This window comes from Rana temporaria, chromosome 7, assembly GCF_905171775.1.
Source record: "Rana temporaria chromosome 7, aRanTem1.1, whole genome shotgun sequence".
NCBI lineage: Eukaryota > Metazoa > Chordata > Amphibia > Anura > Ranidae > Rana > Rana temporaria.
The window spans coordinates 102,676,478-102,690,912 of NC_053495.1; the positions used below are offsets into that span (position 1 = coordinate 102,676,478).

General features: G+C 41.1%; 1 protein-coding gene across 1 annotated transcript in view; it reads left to right on the plus strand.

The window, feature by feature from the left end:
* The window catches only part of CDC73 (cell division cycle 73), a 150,907-nt gene that overhangs the window by 44,740 nt on the left and 91,732 nt on the right, over nucleotides 1-14,435 (plus strand). Inside the window, exons 8-10 of the mRNA XM_040359812.1 lie at nucleotides 4,955-5,053; nucleotides 5,277-5,355; nucleotides 7,019-7,083. Of these exons, the coding sequence (XP_040215746.1) occupies nucleotides 4,955-5,053; nucleotides 5,277-5,355; nucleotides 7,019-7,083 (243 nt within the window). The remainder of the gene's footprint in view (nucleotides 1-4,954; nucleotides 5,054-5,276; nucleotides 5,356-7,018; nucleotides 7,084-14,435) is intronic.

Below are 14,435 nucleotides of genomic sequence, written 5' to 3' on the forward strand. Positions count from 1 at the left end.
AGTGGCAGAACGGATGTCAGAATAAAAATTATAGACAGACAGAAATTTTACATTTAGGTAGTACAAATATTAAAGAAAGTAACCTGCTCATATAATTCTATATCTAAAATTAGTCGGTCCTAAATCGCATCGCCCAATCATTAACCACCCTGGCAAAAAGCAGGAAAAATAGAAGCAGCAGCTTCTTAATGATATATATCTGGTGACTCTCCTGGGCGAAGCCGTAATATATACAGGGTTTCACCCAGGAGAGCCATTCTGCCGCAGTATATCTGCGTGAGCCGGTCAGGAACCAGTTAAAAAGTTAGTATCAGCTGTACCGAGAATCTAATAAAACAATACAAACAAGGCATCATGTTGGCATGTGTAAGTCAGAGAGGACTTTAACTAAAAACCCCTTAGCAATCATGCTTGCTAAAGGGGGGACTCGGAGGACGGAGGTGCGGACAGCACCAGCGGGGGACCACCGAAAGAGGAGCCAAGAGACTGCTCTGTGCAATTTGATTGCACAGAGCAGGTAAGTACAAAATAATTTTTGGCAATAAATAAAAATAAAATAATGGATTTTTTTTTTTAATCACTTGAAGGCTGGTGATGGAAATGACAATCGGTCATGTCAAATTACTGTAAACGTATAAATATATGCATTTATTACACTTTCACTAATGCAACTATAGTTTTAGCACCATTTTTACACAGTGAATTAATGTAATTTTTCATATTTCTAAGAAATGTATGCATCATTTATCAATTAGGAGTGGGCTTATCCCTGTTGTCTTGCTGTCTAGAAAAGGTAATAGTGACCAGACCTGATAATTTGGTCTTGTGGGTCGCCATCTAGCAGGTATTTGGCTCGTCCTATAACGTTTCTTATGACGCTATAGCCACTAAATATTAACTAGGTCTGTTGTGAACCAGAAAACTACACTCCACATCACCTTTGCAAACTATGGGCCAGGAGTATGTTGTGGTGCTGCTGTTATCTGCCATTCCTCTTTACTTGCCGGTGCATTGCCATGAAATGAGATTTGCCATGGAATGAGATGGTCCGCCTCCATCTCATCCTATTGGCTCACTCATGTCACGTGTCAAAACATCAGTCACAGCTAGGCTATCATAGGGAGAGGATCTCCTCTCCCTGTGATAGCCCGATAGCACTGTCAGCAGCGTGCCTCCGGCCAGCGCTAAGTACACCGTTTTACGGCGTCTAGCGGGGGTTAAAACCTCACCGCTAGTGCCCGAATACCGCGGTAAACACGATGGTATAGCCGCGCTACAAATAGCGCGGCTATACCGTCACCGCGGCTCGAAGCTGCAATGTGAAAGCAGCCTTACTGCCAGTTTATTTAAAATTTGTAAATCGGAAACTTTCCAAAGATCCATTTACATATTCAAGCACTCCTTAGGGCAAGACAGCATTTTGAAACATAATTTCTTAGAAAGTGTGCTAATGCGTTTTCCTAAAGCACGTACAAGTACTGTAAACTCGCTGTCCATTGAAGAGTGCAGTAAATAAAAGTGTTTTTAGCTGCTGACTTAAAATTATTTGGGCGGAGACTGGAGTTCTCTTTTAACTTTCATCTTGCTACACCAATCTGTGAGTAATGGGAAAGAAAGCGTCTTGATTCCAGCCAGCCTCCAGTGTGAACTAGTACTTGTCACCAAGTATAAATTGTGGAGGGGGGGAACGCACTTAAAACTTGAATAAAATGTAAAAAAAAAATTCAAAGAATAGCAGCAACTCTACAGTGAGATATTAACACGTAGACCCAAGTCGCACTTAAACTGACATAACACATATAGAGGTAAACCTCAACAGATGAGAAATCGGTCCCCTGGAATTAGAAAAGATATTTGTTGAGCAGAGAAGAATGAGTCCTGCACACTAGGCTCTCAAAAACTCTCCCAAAAACACGCAGTCAAGCCGACTCCGTTGTGTGACTAGACGGCACAAATATACTAGCCTGGCTTTTATATTTGCTATGTTTCATAACCAAAATTTTCACGCCGATATATGGCGGCAGAATTACACGGCTGGGCACAAGCACGTACAGGTATGTCGCCTTTTAAGAGCCCAGCCGTGGGTCGTGCGGCACTCGCGACCTGGTCCTGAGCTCCGCACCCGCGAGATCTGCAGACCTGATCGCCGCCGGTGTCCCGTGATCGGGTCACAGAGCTAAAGAACGGGGAGAGGTAAGTGTAAACAAACCTTTCCCGTTCTTTCTAGTGGGAGTGTCACTGATCGTCTGTACCCTGTCCATAGGGAACGATGATCAGTGATGTCACACGCCCCCACACAGTAGTAATCATTCCCTAGGAAACACTTAACCCCTTCAGCACCCCCTACAGGTTAACCCCTTCACCGCCAGTGTAATTTTCACAGTAATCGGTGCATTTTTATAGCGCTGATCGCTGTAAAAATTACAATGGCCCCAAAATGGTGTCAAAAGTGTCTGTGTCCGCTATAATGTCGCAGTCACGTTAAAAAATCGCTGATCGCCGCTATTACTACTAATAAAAAAATTGCATAAAACTATCCCCTATTTTGTAGACGCTATAACTTTTGTGCTTATTGCGTTCTACATATTTTTGGTAAAAAAAAAAAAAATACGTATTGTCCTAAACTGAGGAAAATAAAAGTGTTTTTTTTTTTTTTTTATATATTTTTGGGGGATATTTATTATTTTTGTTTATAGCGCAAAAAATAAAAACCGCAGAAGTAATCAAATTCCACCAAAAGAAACCTCTATTTGTGGGGAAAAAAAGGACGTAAATTTTGTTTGGGAGCTATGACGCACGACCCCGTAACTGTCAGTTAAAGTGACGCAGTGCCGAATCGCAAAAAGGGGCCTGGTCCTTTTTAGCTACAAAATTGTCCGGGGCTTAAGTGGCTAGTCTGACTGTGTACATTTTGGTATATACAAGAAAACCTTAAAATTGTCTACCCCCCTTTTTTTTTTCCCTCATTGTTTTAGACTAGATAAAGGTTTACTTGTATTTGTGATCAACTGTACTGGAACATGTTTTTTTCTAAAAGCCTTTTTACATTTTTTATTTTTTTTGACAAAGTGGGGTAGCTTTAAACCCTGAGTTTTCATGGCTCTTTTTGGGTGGGTGATTTTTTTTTAAAGGGTAACTGCACTTTCGTGGGGAAAATTGCAAATAAAGAAAAAAAATAGCGTTTACAATTGTGACGGAAGTTATATTGTAATTGAATGTTATTAAAAATTACCTTTTTCAATCTGCAGTGCTTTAACATTCTGTAATATGCAATGCAATATGGCTACCTGGAGGTCTTCTGTACACAGAATGCGTACAGAACGTCCCCCAGAAACATTTCCTGCTTGTGTGATTGGCTCACTGTATTTCCCAGAAGTCTGCACTAAGATACAAATTAGATTTCAGGCATCCCCTGCAACAAAAAGTTCATTTTTGGTGAGATACTCCCAATAGGAGCACGTCTATAGGGATATTTACACTGCATACAGCCAGTGATTTCCCCAGCGCATGCGCACTGAGGGAACAGCATACCCATGATGCCGTTCCTTCAGAGCGCGGCTCAGCCAATCCGGTGCCCGGAGCACACAAACCCAGAAAAAGACCAGGTGAAGATGGAAGCCCTGTCAGCGGTGACATTGAGCAGTTGGAGGGCTTTGTTCTAAGGGAAGTATTACATAATACTAGGGGTGCACCGATATATCGGTGCCGAAACATATCGGCCGAAAACAGCTGTTTTGGGCACATGCCGAAACGGCTTTAAAATTGCCGATATGACTAGTGGCTGCAGAGCGGTAAAACACACTGAAATTGTCTTCGCTTTGCTCGCACACAGCCCCGCCTGCTCCTAACCACGCTGTGTTAAACAGAATGCTGTTCTAATGCTAAGATGTTTTCTGTCTATCGCAGCGTGGGGTTAGGAGGAGGGGGGCTGTGTAGCAGAGCGAAGACCGTTTCATCCTACGGGCGGCGGTGAGTTTCTTTTCTAACCGGCGGGTCTCTGTTGCTGGAATTCCTGGACTGCAGGCCAGCGTGTAGAGGGGGAGAGAAATAGAGCACAGCCCGGCATCCAGGAGCCGTCCATCTGCCTATCTGGAGACCATCCCCCGAGTCGGGGCCGCGCTGTATTAAGTAATGTTGGCTCAGGCTGCGGGCTGCTCCAGCTCCTGCACGGGGCTCTCTGCACTCCGCACACACATCCGTACCAAGGCTGAGAGAGACAGCCTATACACAGCAGCACTGTGCCCAGTCCTAGTGCCATCCCTGTGTACTGCTAGAAGGATGGTGGTGGCACCAGGACAGACCTGCTGGATGCTGGATGCTCCTCTTACTGCTGTTACAGGAGATGTATGCTCTCTGCACTTAGTGAATGGGCAGCAGGTTGTGCTCATTGTCTCCTCACCACACTCATACAACATGTTTTTGGAGGTGACAGGGTTAAAAAAGAGAACCTGTCACCTCCAATTGCTATCACAATTGCTAAATTGTTAAAATAAGTAATTAAAAAGTAAATAAGAAAAATATTAAAAAGAAAATTATACAAAAATAAAAAAAATATACAAAAATAAAAAAAGTAAAACAAGTAATAAAAAAAAAAGAAACAAGAGGCGGCAATTCGGGGCACAGTGAGGCGGCAATTGGGGGCACAGTGAGAGTATGTTTTAACATACAATTATTTAAAAAAAATATGTAATTTTCGGTTTCGGTTTCGGCCTGACATTTTTTTTTTATTTCGGTTTCGTTTCGGTTCTGAAATTTCCATTTCGGTGCACCACTACATAATACCATTATCTGCAGGGGTGTTTTTTATATTTTTATTTTTTAGCTTGCTGCTTTGTCTGTGACCTAATCTATACTAAAAATGGTATAAGACATGCTTTTTTAAATGTGCTCACATTTTTATTTCTGAAAATGTTTTACTCCCTTGTTTTTTCCTTTTTTTTTTTTTTTTTTTCAGAATTTTGCCAAAAATATATTTGCAATTCTTCAGAATGTGAAAGCAAGAGAAGAAGGGCGTGCACCTGAGCAAAGACCTGTGCAGACTACAGCACCCACTGTGAGTTGTGTAGGATAAACCTATTTTTTTTTTTTTATTATCTACTGTTCTAGTTTAAGATCTGTTCTAGAAAGCTAAAAATTTTGTGTTTTGAATACTTGCTAAATGCGTGTTTATCAAGTGGAAACGGATTCCTCCACAGAGCACTGTTAACAAGTTTCTGTGGTTGTCTGAAGAGATTTTTGTTGAACTAAATTTATTAACTCTTTAACTTTTTTCATAGGACCCAACATTGAGAAATAAACAACCAGCTCCACAAATTTACAATAGGTACGATCAGGAAAGATTCAAAGGAAAAGAAGGTACGTTCTATATTGAAAAAAAAAATTCTTGCTAATCTGTCATACAACAATAAAAGCTTTCATCAGTTTTTGATTTGGGTGTTGAGTGCAAACACCGTTACATAGAAATTAACAGCCCAAATCTGTGACCCACAGCTTTCATCACTTGCTGGTCTGAGTAACCAAATTCAAAATAGGGGTTGCATTTAAAAAAATTTACTTCTTGACCAATAATTAGGTGTGTTTTTTTTTCCTTCTGCTTTAAGTTCATCTGTATGCTGGAAATAAGAAAATTATTAAGTGTATTCAGACAGAGGCAAGAATTCCCTATTAATTTTTATAGTCCAAATGGTGTTTCTGGCAGGTCGTCTCATCTTTCAATCTAAAATACATACAGTGATACCTTCTAAAAAAAAAAAAAGTATAAATGGCTAGATCTTGCTTAGAATGAATCTAAACTTTAATTCAATGTCGGCAGCTTGCAGTCCTCCAGTCCTGGCTTCCCTTTTGTGGATTACTGATGATAAAATACTGATCTAAAAAACGGTCCGCACGTGTGAAAGGACCCTTAGACTATATGCCTAAGAGCCAGTTCACACCATAGAAATGTAGTCAGAATCCTTTTCTGCATGCGTGTTTTTGATGCAAGTGCATCCCCCCCCCTTTTTTTCTTAACCTTAAATAAGGACACGTGTGTTCCAGTGCGTTTTTATGCATTTTACAGCGGTACAGTGCAGGATAAATGTAGCACGCTCTACTTTTTATTTTCCTCTCTTCCGATACTTTATTGTTCAACCCTTTTATTTCATGGTACATCTTTGGTTGTCCTCCACATTTTCAGTTGAGGTCCTTGATTCCATCTGGTAGCAGATCTGTTAACCTGTCCTGGATGGTACTTCCCCCTTTTATTTTTGTTGTCTCCTTTATTTAGTCATGGCACTTTTAATATTTGCCTTTTTGTCCCTTTTTTTAATTTAACATTTGTTGGCTCCCCCTCCTAGTTGGACAGCTTTTGAACATTATAAAATGTCTCTGAATTACTACAGGTCCTGCCCCTCTGTGTTGTGGCCATATGTACTGTTCACTCACAAAACTGAGGCATGACAGTTACCGGTGGGCTATGCCCATCTTGGTGAGATTTCCTAACCAGTGTCCAAACCACCTAAGTTATATTTTTCTGTGTTTCAATGGACTTTGAGGAAAACATATTTTATATGAAATAGAAAAATTTAGGGTACAGTAAGGATCTGAAGACAGACTAGAGATGGAAATGTAGTATTTTACTAACCTTTGGATGGTCCCATCGACACTTTTTTAGAGCACTTACACTTCCTATCTTTAAAAACTACTGCAAGGAAAGGGAGGGGAATATCTCATCTGTCATTCCTTACTGGAACAGGAGGTAGGGGAAATGTTTTCCAATAGGAACGCCTTAAGCAGAAGCAGCTTTCAAGCGTGAGATTTCCCCACAATTTGGGATGTTAAAACCTAGCACAGGATCCTATCTTTTCCGACTATGTCAAACAAACACTTTTGTCTGGAGTTTCTTTTTCTCTGTGTATATTGTGTCTGTATATTGGCTCACAAAACCTTACCCTGCTATGAAAATAAATCAGCATCATTGCTCTTACTCTTCATGCACATTCTGATTAAAATATCTATTTTTTTTTTTTATCCAATCTAGAAACGGAAGGATTTAAAATCGACACTATGGGAACATACCACGGAATGACCTTGAAATCTGTGACTGTAAGTTGAAAAGTCAATTTATTGTAGTTTACATAAGATATGCGTTAAGTTATTTGCATTTTTTTTTTTTTTTTTTTGGCGTGCATTATTTGCCTAAAGTGGTTGTAAACCCTCAAATATACCCAATGAAGTGACTGGCCTCAGGTGATGCAGAGATGAACCAAATCTTCCTACATACCTCTTTATCTACAGCCATCTTTCCCCTACATCCATTCAAAGTGCAGAATTTACACAGGCTCTATCTGTTATGAAAAGCAGGGGGCGGTAAACAAATTACACTCGGTGAGGGGAGCTGATTGGAGGAAAAGGACACACCCCCCCTCCACACAGCTTACAGGAAGAGAGCTGAGGCTGTCGGGCACAGCCTGTGCCTTCCTCTGTCAATTTATTTATTTATTGGGTGTCAGGGAAAACGTGTCAGAACTGACTCGTGCTGATAGCAGAGGAACCAGGCAGCAAATAGAAATTGCACTCTGGATTGATTATATACACACCCTAGAGAGATGAGCTTTGTTCATATTTCATGTCAGGTTTACAACCCACTTTAACTGTCTCACAACCAGCCATTGTAGTTTAATTCTAAGGGAGGTTTTAAAAAGCTTGATTCAGTGCGCATGCAAGAGCTAGGCGTGCTTATGATGCCTGTGATTGCGCTATTAGACAGTGCAGACCTCAGGCAAATACTCCAGAGCCAACCAGAATGTCTGAACCAATTACTGCAATCATTTAGTACATTGGGGGCTGGTTTAATTTTTAATGTGAGTACGTTGTAGAGCTGAAGTTGTGCTTAGCCTTTCGCAAAGATTTAATCTTCTATGACCTTGCTGTGATATTTTTTTATTTATAAAGCTTGTTATGCCAATTATGATTTTGGATAATAAGTAAGTATGTGAGCTTTGCAGTTTGTACTAGAAGTAGATATTTGTCAGTACACCAAGGATCATCGGTTGTCGTCCAAATCTTTTTTTTATTCAAGAAAGATCACATCACAAAACTGAGTAGTGCAAAGTTTTTGGGCCATGCAGGACCCCTTCTGCAGGAAGGTTCCAGTATACAGCTGGTGGTTGCTACAGCACCAAGTACCTTAAGAGATCATTGCAGGAATGTGTGCAATGGAAATGGGACTGTTGCAGTTTGTACTGACCAGTAGTCCTGTTTTGGCATTAGCAGCCGTGTATGGTGCACTGTGAATTGTGACAGGTTGGTCTTTTTTAAATCCCCCCCCCCCCTTTTTTTTTTTCTTGTTTTCAGGTTAACAGTGTAAATGTAATCCTATATTAAAGAGGAGGACTGCAGTCCTCACATAATTTGTAATAAAAACATTTGCCACTGAAGCTTCCCTCCAACCACTTTGCTTATTTTATATATATATATATATATATATATATAGTGCGATTCTGTACTTGCCAAATATGCGGCAGAAATCTCTCTCCACTCAGTCTGACTGCAGCCATTTTTACTGTGGGCAGCTGAAGCTGCTGCCTGTTCATTTCCTCAATTTACACCTCCAGCTCTGCAGCTCTCATTGGCCCTCTTATGATTTATCCCCCCTTCCTGGAAAAGAGCTGTGCATGATGTCCTAAGCCTAGGCTTTTCCCCCAGACAAGAAGCGAGAAGTGGGCTGTAAAAGGTATTTACTGGCAGAATTTTTTTTTTTTTTTTGTTACGATACAAAGTTAAAACAACAAGGCCAGAAGATTTAATAGATGGAAATGACTAAAGGTCAGTATTAAGGTGGTCCTTAACCACTTCAGGTCCGGACCATTTGGTTGCTAAATGACCAGACCACTTTTTGTGGTTCGGCACTACGTCGCTTTAACCGACAGTTGCTTGATTTTTATACTCGAACATTAAAAAAAAAAAAACCCTTTACAACCTCTTGTATTCATATTATAGGGGACAGATGGTACCGAGTTTTTTTTTTTGCTATGTTGCAGACAAGAGCATTGATGCACAGGATTACTACAGGCTTAGCTATTATCACGGCAGTCTGTTTTCTTGCTGAAGCTATTTGAGTCGCAAGACCAGAACAAGTATGTAGATCAGCATTTCTGACTTTACATTGATTTTCTGATCTAAATAATTTTGTCACGTCAGAGTACTGAAAGCAGTAGATGAACATAATAGCTTGGTAACTTGCCATTTCCAGATCAGGTCATGAATGGCAGCTTTAAGGCTTTGCTCAAGAATAGTTTTTCAAACTTGTCTGCTTTCTGAAGCAGCAACTGTCAGGCATTCTGCTACCTTCTGAATGCCTTATTTAAAAAAATTTTTTTTTTACAATTTCCAAACAGCTTGTCATGCCACATAAAATTTGCAGCAGCATGTAAACAACCCTTGCTGTATTGTAGATTGTAAGCTTTAGGGGGCAGTTAAACTGCAGCTCTACTGACAGTTTTTGCCTCCCGTGTAAGAGGTCTAGGGGTGGCTTTAAAGTCCTGTCCCCCCCCCCAATGCATTCCATGCATTAAGGTAAAAAGTGCCACTACCAATACCCCCTCTCCCAGTGTCGGGGTCACAATCCTGCAGCGATCTCCACGCTGGTTTCGATGGCTGTTAGGTTATCGCTGCTTATCGTCCTGACGTTGAATCTGGTTGCCACGTTTCATCACACGGGGTTAGACCTATCTATCTTGAGGGATATCTTACATCAGGTTCCTTACTCTGTGGATATGAATACAAAGAGGAAGACAGTGCTAATCTAAGTGCAGTATTGAATAGATACACCACATTTATTATAAAAAGTAATAAACTCACAGGGTGTATAATGTAGGAGGCATCGATCTGCGATTTTTATTGTGACCGTGACATTGTGACGAACATATCGGACACTTTTGACACATTTATGGGACCATTAACATTTATACAGCAATTGGTGCTATAAAACTGCACTGATTACTGTGTATATGTGACTGGCAGGGAAGGGGTTAACACTAGGGGGTGCTGAAAGGGTTAAATATGTTCCCAAGTGAGTGATTCTAACTGTAGGGGGAGAAGACTGACCTGTGTTCCTCTGTACTGGGAACACATCGGTCTCCTCTCCTCTGACAGGACGTGGATCTGTGTGTTTACACACAGATCCACGGTCCTCCTGTAATTGCGGGCAACCGCGCGTGCCCGACGGACATTGCGGCTGCTGGGCATGCGCATCGTGTCCTGAACGATGGTGGGCACCCTCTAGACGGCCGGGAAGCCCAGGATGTCATGACGTCCACCCAGGATTGGGAGATCCCATCTGTGGACGTCATTTGACTATAGGGCGGATAGGGAATGGTTAAATAGTAAAATGATTAAAAAATAACAGCTAGAAACTGTGTGTGTGTGTGTGTGTGTGTGTGTGTGTGTGTGTGTGTGTGTGTGTGTGTGTGTGTGTTATACAGGTGAAACTCCAAAAATTTTGAATATCATGCAAAAGTTCATTTATTTCACTAATGCAACTTAAAAGGTGAAACTAAAATGAGTCATTACATGGAAAGCAAGACGGTTCAAGCCATGATTTGTCATAATTGTGAGGATTATGGCTTATAGCTCATGGAACCCCCAAATCCACAATCTCAGAAAATTAGAATATTGTGAAAGGGTGTAATATTCTAAGCTCAGTGTCCCACTCTAATCGGCTAATTAGGCCATAACACCTGTGCAATATAGGAAAAAAATGCGCTAAACCCATGTGTAAAAAATAAAAATTTAACTGAAAAATCTGCCAGCACTCCAACAAACAGTGTATCAAGAATAAAGAACAAATAGTGCGGAGCTAAATCAATCAAAATGGCACAGTGAATAAAGTGACATATAAAACAAATAACTGAGTGAAATAATCACAAGAGAATGCAGTGATAGGAAAGTCCATATATGTGTGTTGATCACGTATTATGGAAGAACTCCTTCCAATTGGGAACACAGGATGTTGAATAAGCGATGGCCAAAGGGAATCGCAGTTGCTTCACACCAAGAGCAGATAAAATACTCTTACCCTGTGCTGTGGACTCATCTGTTTATAAAACAGTGGGTCTGATGCGCTTATGGTCCTCAGGGACCCGAGACGATGTGGCGAGGTCTCCCAGGTAAGTAGTGCAATCTCGATGGATCTGGAGGGCTGAAGCGGCAGATCGATGAACGTACTGCTACAGGCTGGATGAAGACCAGTTCATGTGAACGCTAAAAAAATAAAATGAACAAAAGAGTGCTCCAAATGGTGCAGGTCAAAAACGACCACTGAAGGTTTATTAGAATAAAACAGAAGTCATATGAGGATGACAACAGTTAAATGATCACGAAAAGACAGAAATAAAAGCAGTATGGGGTGCTGTGAAGCAAAAAACACGACGCGTTTCGGCTCAGAAAGCCGTCACTAGGGGCATTCATCTAGCCTGTAGCAGTACGTTTATTGATCTGTTGCTTCAGCCCTCCAGATCCATCCTTCAGGAGCCATTGAGATTGCACTACTTGCCTGGGAGACCTCGCCACATCGTCTCAGGTCCCTGAGGGCCATAAGCGCTCATAAGGATCTGGAGGGCTGAAGCGGCAGATCGATGAATGTACTGCTACAGGCTAGATGAATGGTCCTGGTGATGGCTTTCTGAGCCGAAACGCATCGTTTTTTTTGCTTCACCGCACCCCATACTGCTTTTATTTCTGTCTTTTCGTGATCACTTAACTGTTGTCATCCTCATATGACTTCTGTTTTATTCTAATAAACCTTCAGTGGTTGTTTTTGACCTGCACCATTTGGAGCACTCTTTTGTTAATTTTATTTTTTTGGAGTTCATATGAACTGGTCTTCATCCAGCCTGTAGCAGTACGTTCATCGATCTGCCGCTTCAGCCCTCCAGATCCATCGAGATTGCACTACTTACCTGGGAGACCCTGCCACGTCGTCTCGGGTCCCTGAGGACCATAAGCGCATCAGACCCACTGTTTTATAAACGGATGAGTCCACAGCACAGGGTAGGAGTATTTTATCTGCTCTTGGTGTGAAGCAACAGCGATTCCCTTTGGCCATCGGTTATTCAACATCCAGTGTTCCCAATTGGAAGGAGTTCTTCCATATTACGTGATCAACACACATATATGGACTTTCCTATCACTGCATTCTATTGTGATTATTTCACTCTGTTATTTTTTTTATATGTCACTTTATTCACTGTGCCATTTTGATTGATTGATTTAGCGCCGCACTATTTGTTCTTTAAGCCATAACTCCTGCAAAGTGTTCCTGAGCCTCTAAATGATCTGTCTTGTTCAGTAGGAATCACAATCATGGGAAAGACTGCTGACCTGACAGTAGTGCAGAAAACGATCATTGACACCCTTTTATAAGGAGGGAAGACTCAAAGGGTAATTGCAAAATAAGTTTGATGTTCCCAAAGTGCTGTATCAAAGCACATTAATAAAGTTATGTGGAAGGGAAAAGTGTGGAAGAAAAAGATGCACAAGCAGCAGTGATGACTGCAGCCTGGAGAGTATTGTCAGGAAATGGCCATTTAAAAGTGTTGGGGACTTTCACAAGGAGTGGACTGAGGCTGGAGCCAGTGCATCAAGAGTCGCCACACACAGACGGATCCTGGACATGGGCTTCAAATGTCATATTCCTCTTGTCAAGCCACTCCTGAACAACAAACAATGTCAGAAGCGTCTTACCTGGGCTAAAGAAAAACAGATATGGTCTGTTGCTCAGTGGTCCAAAGTCCTCTTTTCTGAAAAGAGCAAATTTTGCATCTTATTTGAAATCCAAGGACCCGGAGTATGGAGGAAGAATGGAGAGGCACACACTGCAAGATGCTTGAAGTACAGTGTGAAGTTTCCAGTCTGTGTTTTGCTGGTGTTGGTCCACTGTGCTTCATTAAGTCCAGGGTCAACTCAGCCGACTACCAGTAGACTTTGGATCACTTCATGCTTCCTTCCGCAAACAAGCTCTATAGGGATGCTGACTTCATTTTCCAGCAGGACTTGGCACCTCACACACTGCCTAAAGCACCAAAACCTGGTTCAATGTCCGTGGGACTACTGTGCTTGATTGGCCAGCAAACTCTCCTGACCTGAACCCCATAGAGAATATATGGGGCATTGCCAAGAAAAAGATGAGACTGAACAATGCAGAAGTGAAGGCCGCTATTGAAGCATCCTCGTCTTCCATAACACCTCAGCAGTGCCACAGGCTGATAGCTTCCATGCCAAGCCGCATTGAGGCAGTAAAGGGGCCCGAACCAAGTACTGAGTACATATGCATGCTTATAATTTTCGGAGGTCCGATATTGTTCTATGTACAATCCTTGTTTTATTGATTGCATGTAATATTCTAATTTTCTGAGATTGTGGATTTGGGGTTTTCATGAGCTGTAAGCCATAATCATCACAATTATGACAAATCACAGCTTGAACTATCTTGCTTTGCATGTAATGAGTCTATCTTGTATATTAGTTTCACCTTTTAAGTTGCGTTGGTGAAATAAATAAACTTTTGCACGATATTCAAATTTCCGAGTTTCACGTGTGTGTGTGTGTGTGTGTGTGTGTGTGTGTGTGTGTGTGTGCGCGCAATTCTTATGAGGATAAACCGATCATAAGGGTCCTGTTGATAACCTTTATGAATAAAGAATCAATAGTTTAATATAAAAATATATAAAATGTCGATCCCAAAGATTTAAAATATGGATTCAAATTTTAAGGGTATTGTGAAATTTTATATTCTAATAAAAAGGGGGATCCCAAGCCCCAGAGAACTAAAAGCTTATCACCTGTATGTCTTGTATATGGGGGGGGGGGGGGGGGGAGAAAAAAACTGTGCTAAGAAAAGAATTAAGCAAGCTTATCGGGCCACAAGAATTGCTCGAAAAATACATTTAAAGCAGCAAACCTTCTGTGAAATATACAGTGAACAAAAATATGAAAAAATATACGGTCGCGCTAAACTTATAGTTACAAATATAAGCGTAACCTTGTGGCTATTTCAACACGAAAAAATGAACATTCACATACTTGTGCATAGTCCAAACATTCGTGTGAAAATTACTTTGAAAAATAAATCGTATGATGAAAACAAATTAAGAAAATTCAAAATTCATAAGTGAATTGAGTAAAGTTCATAAGTGAATATAGATAACTGTCCACCCGTGCAATTTTTTTTAATAAAGCTCCATAAGTAGGGACGACTCCTATGTTGAAAGGAAGCCAATGTGAAATCCACCACCAAAATAAGAAATTCCTGCTTACCTGAGCTCTGTGATCCCCCGTGACAGAGGAATCCAGAGTAGCTTAACTAGGATCACGGCTTATTCCAAGGATAGCCGAGATATGATGCATCACCAGTCGACACATTCCGTGGGTAATCAGACCCGTGTGGAAATGGCATG